At 35.3% G+C, this 2,981-nt stretch overlaps 1 protein-coding gene across 1 annotated transcript in view; it reads right to left on the bottom strand.

Annotated features, from left to right (window-relative positions):
• Positions 1–2,981, bottom strand: part of LOC107662565 (glypican-6-like) — a 57,936-nt gene that overhangs the window by 44,204 nt on the left and 10,751 nt on the right. The window contains exons 3-4 of the mRNA XM_016452628.1: positions 2,149–2,540; positions 731–896 (exon numbers count right to left, since the gene is read on the bottom strand). Of these exons, the coding sequence (XP_016308114.1) occupies positions 731–896; positions 2,149–2,540 (558 nt within the window). The remainder of the gene's footprint in view (positions 1–730; positions 897–2,148; positions 2,541–2,981) is intronic.

The raw sequence follows: 2,981 nt of genomic DNA, 5'->3' as shown, positions 1-2,981 counted from the left end.
GGGTGGGGGTTCTGTGTTTTACGATTTAATACAAATTTATAATAAAAAATGGTGTCTTAATTAAATTCATTAATAAAACTTTTAACAATTTAATTTTTTATTTTAAATACAATAGAAATATAGCAATTAATTTACAATGAATCATTGCATTTTTATTTTTGATCAAATAAGATGCTACACAACAGAACTGTGTCGTTTAAAACATGGATGAAAACATTTCTTGGCTGTATAATATTCCTTAAAAATAATAATATTGTTTCTACTTTGAGAAGTACATTTTAGTATTCACTTTTTATCCTAACATATACTTTTATTTGGTCATGAAGATCTTTGAGTTTCTGTGTGCATATAATATGACGGTAGTTTTTCTCAAATTAAATGATGTAAAGCTGCTGAAGTGACTCTCAGAGCAGCTCTTGAGATGAAGTTCACGTGTTCATGTCCTCATATATTGAGACGCAGATGCTAAAAACACCGCGAGCGTCATGTGAGTTTGAGTTTGTGCATCAGACGAAACCGCGCCATTCTTTCACACATATCACACATGCAATGACTGGCTCTTGTTGAGTTTATTTGAGTAAAAACGACCAGAACCTATCATCTTTATTAACATATTTTATCACGATCTCGATAAGATGTAATTTATCACCCCTGCCCTATAAGAAAGTCAACAATTCCGGTGCTGACATGCGCTTCATTCATTTTGTTTGAGGTATGAAGAGGCTCTTACCGATGTATTTGCTCCACTCCGGGTCCAGATCGGCCTGATTGGCCAGGCAGCCCTTCATCACATTCAGACAGTAGTTGTTGCAGGGCTTCAGCGTGAACAAACCCTGACAGTACGAGCAGTAGAGCATTTTAGTGAAGCCGCTGATGCACGCAGAGCTCATGGTGACCTGCGGACAGAAGATGACACACGCAGTTCATTTGATGCATATGCATGGAAATAATAATAACAAATGTTCTACAAAATGACACTTATCAGTTTAAGACAAACTATCATAGTGTCATACTGTAATGTCTCAATGCAGTTGATAAGGTGAAATACATTAGTGAAAAACAACTTTATTTAGACAACTTTCTAACCAAATTTTGAGTTAGCAAAGAAATAAACACACATATTGGGTCCAAACATCCAGGATTCAAAATGTAATTTAAAACTGGAAACAAACAGAACATTTTAGGTCTTTGATAAATGCAAAATACATAAAGTTATGACATAAAATGAAGAAGACATATTTCGGATTCTGCACTATTTTTAGGTCACAATCAAATGTAACTTAAACTTCATTGGCATTTTTAACAAGAACACAATTTTTCTTGTTATGACAAGCCCAAATATATATGATTGGGTAGAAATTCTTAAAAATAAAAAGTAAGTAAATGGAAGTATATTCTGAATTTAATTTTATTTTTAGATTATCGGTTTTAATTTTAATTTAAAGATTTAGTAAATTTGTTGTCATTTTTATTTTTATGTCTATAGATTTCTTACGTTTTAGTTATTTAATTTTATTATAATTTTTTTTTATTTATTTTTTTTAGTTAATGATAATAACCCTGTAGCTTTGCAGTATAAATTAATTACCATGCATTTTTGTTATGAGCAGCTCAGACATTCTGCCTAACATCTCATTTTTGTTCTTCAGATATGAAATAAAGTCATGCGTTTGGAAAATGAGGGTGAGTAAATCAGGCCATTAAAACACTGAACAACCTTCTCCATTTGAGCTCACACACAACACTGTGCATTTAGAGCAGTGACCTTCAACTGAGTCAATAATACACATCAGAAGAAGAAGCTGCTAATCCGAAAACCAACAAGAGCCATAAATGCAGAAGCCCATTTTCCTTCCTATGATTCAGTACTGTGAAGACATTTTTTTAGTATAGAAAAAAATGTATACTAAAAAATGGAATTTGGGAAAAAAGTCAAACCGATTTCAAAGGGCCCTAAAAACATATGCTCTGATATAATTGTATTTTCAAACCTCATGCATGAATGAACTCTGCATGTTACCTTCACTTACACTGAATGCAGTTCATGCTCTCAGATGCTACAGGTTTCATTTTCCCTCATAAAATCATAAGCACAAATCAGTCTGACAGGCTAGTTAGCACCACTTCATGAACACCACTTTAGCTCACCTTAGAAACCCTGTTAGCCACTTCCCGTCCAACCATGAGGCCCTGGACGAAGGTGCGGGCGGCGATGAACGCTCGTGTAACCTGAGACTTCAGCTTCTTGGGAACGTCTCCAAAGGGCTTAAGCTGCTCCATGTACTTGCCGATGCATTCCAGATAGTCTTCGGTGATGAGGTACTGGGAATTCAGGAGCTGGAACATGCGCTCCAGCAGACGCATCCAGAAATCGTTCAGCATCTCCTCCAGATTGACGTTGCCGCCTGTGTAGTATCGCTTCAGCTCGGCGAACAGGCCCTGGAAGACCTCGGCGTTCTGCAAGTAGGGCTTCCCGTACGTGCGCAGAAACATCTCGTTCAGAGAGCGTTCGGTGTTCTCCAGCAACTCCAAGAAGAACTCTGTTAAAGCATGAAATACAGCTTTTACAGTCCATTGAAAATGTGACCCTGGAGCACAAAACCAGTCATAAGGGTCAATTTTTCAAAATTGAGATTTATACATCATCTGAAAGCTGAATAAATAAGCTTTCCATTGATGTATGGTTTGTTAGGATCGGACAATATTTGGTCGAGATAACTATTTAAAAATCTGGAATCTGAGCATGCAAAAAATCTGAATATTGAGAAAATCATCTTTTAAGTTGTCCAAATTAAGTTCTTAGCAATGCATATTTACTAATCAAACATTAAGTTTTGATATATTTACTGTAGGAAATTTACTAAATATCTTCATGGAACATGATCTTTACTTAATATCCTAATGATTTTTGGCATAAAAGAAAAATCAATAATTTTGACCCATACAATGTATTTTTGGCTATTGCTACAAATATACCCCAG

This window comes from Sinocyclocheilus anshuiensis, unplaced genomic scaffold, assembly GCF_001515605.1.
Source record: "Sinocyclocheilus anshuiensis isolate Anshui unplaced genomic scaffold, SAMN03320099.WGS_v1.1 scaffold1555, whole genome shotgun sequence".
Classification (NCBI taxonomy): Eukaryota; Metazoa; Chordata; class Actinopteri; order Cypriniformes; family Cyprinidae; genus Sinocyclocheilus; species Sinocyclocheilus anshuiensis.
Note: the sequence above shows the minus strand (reverse complement) of the source record. Positions and strands in the feature narration are given on the sequence as shown.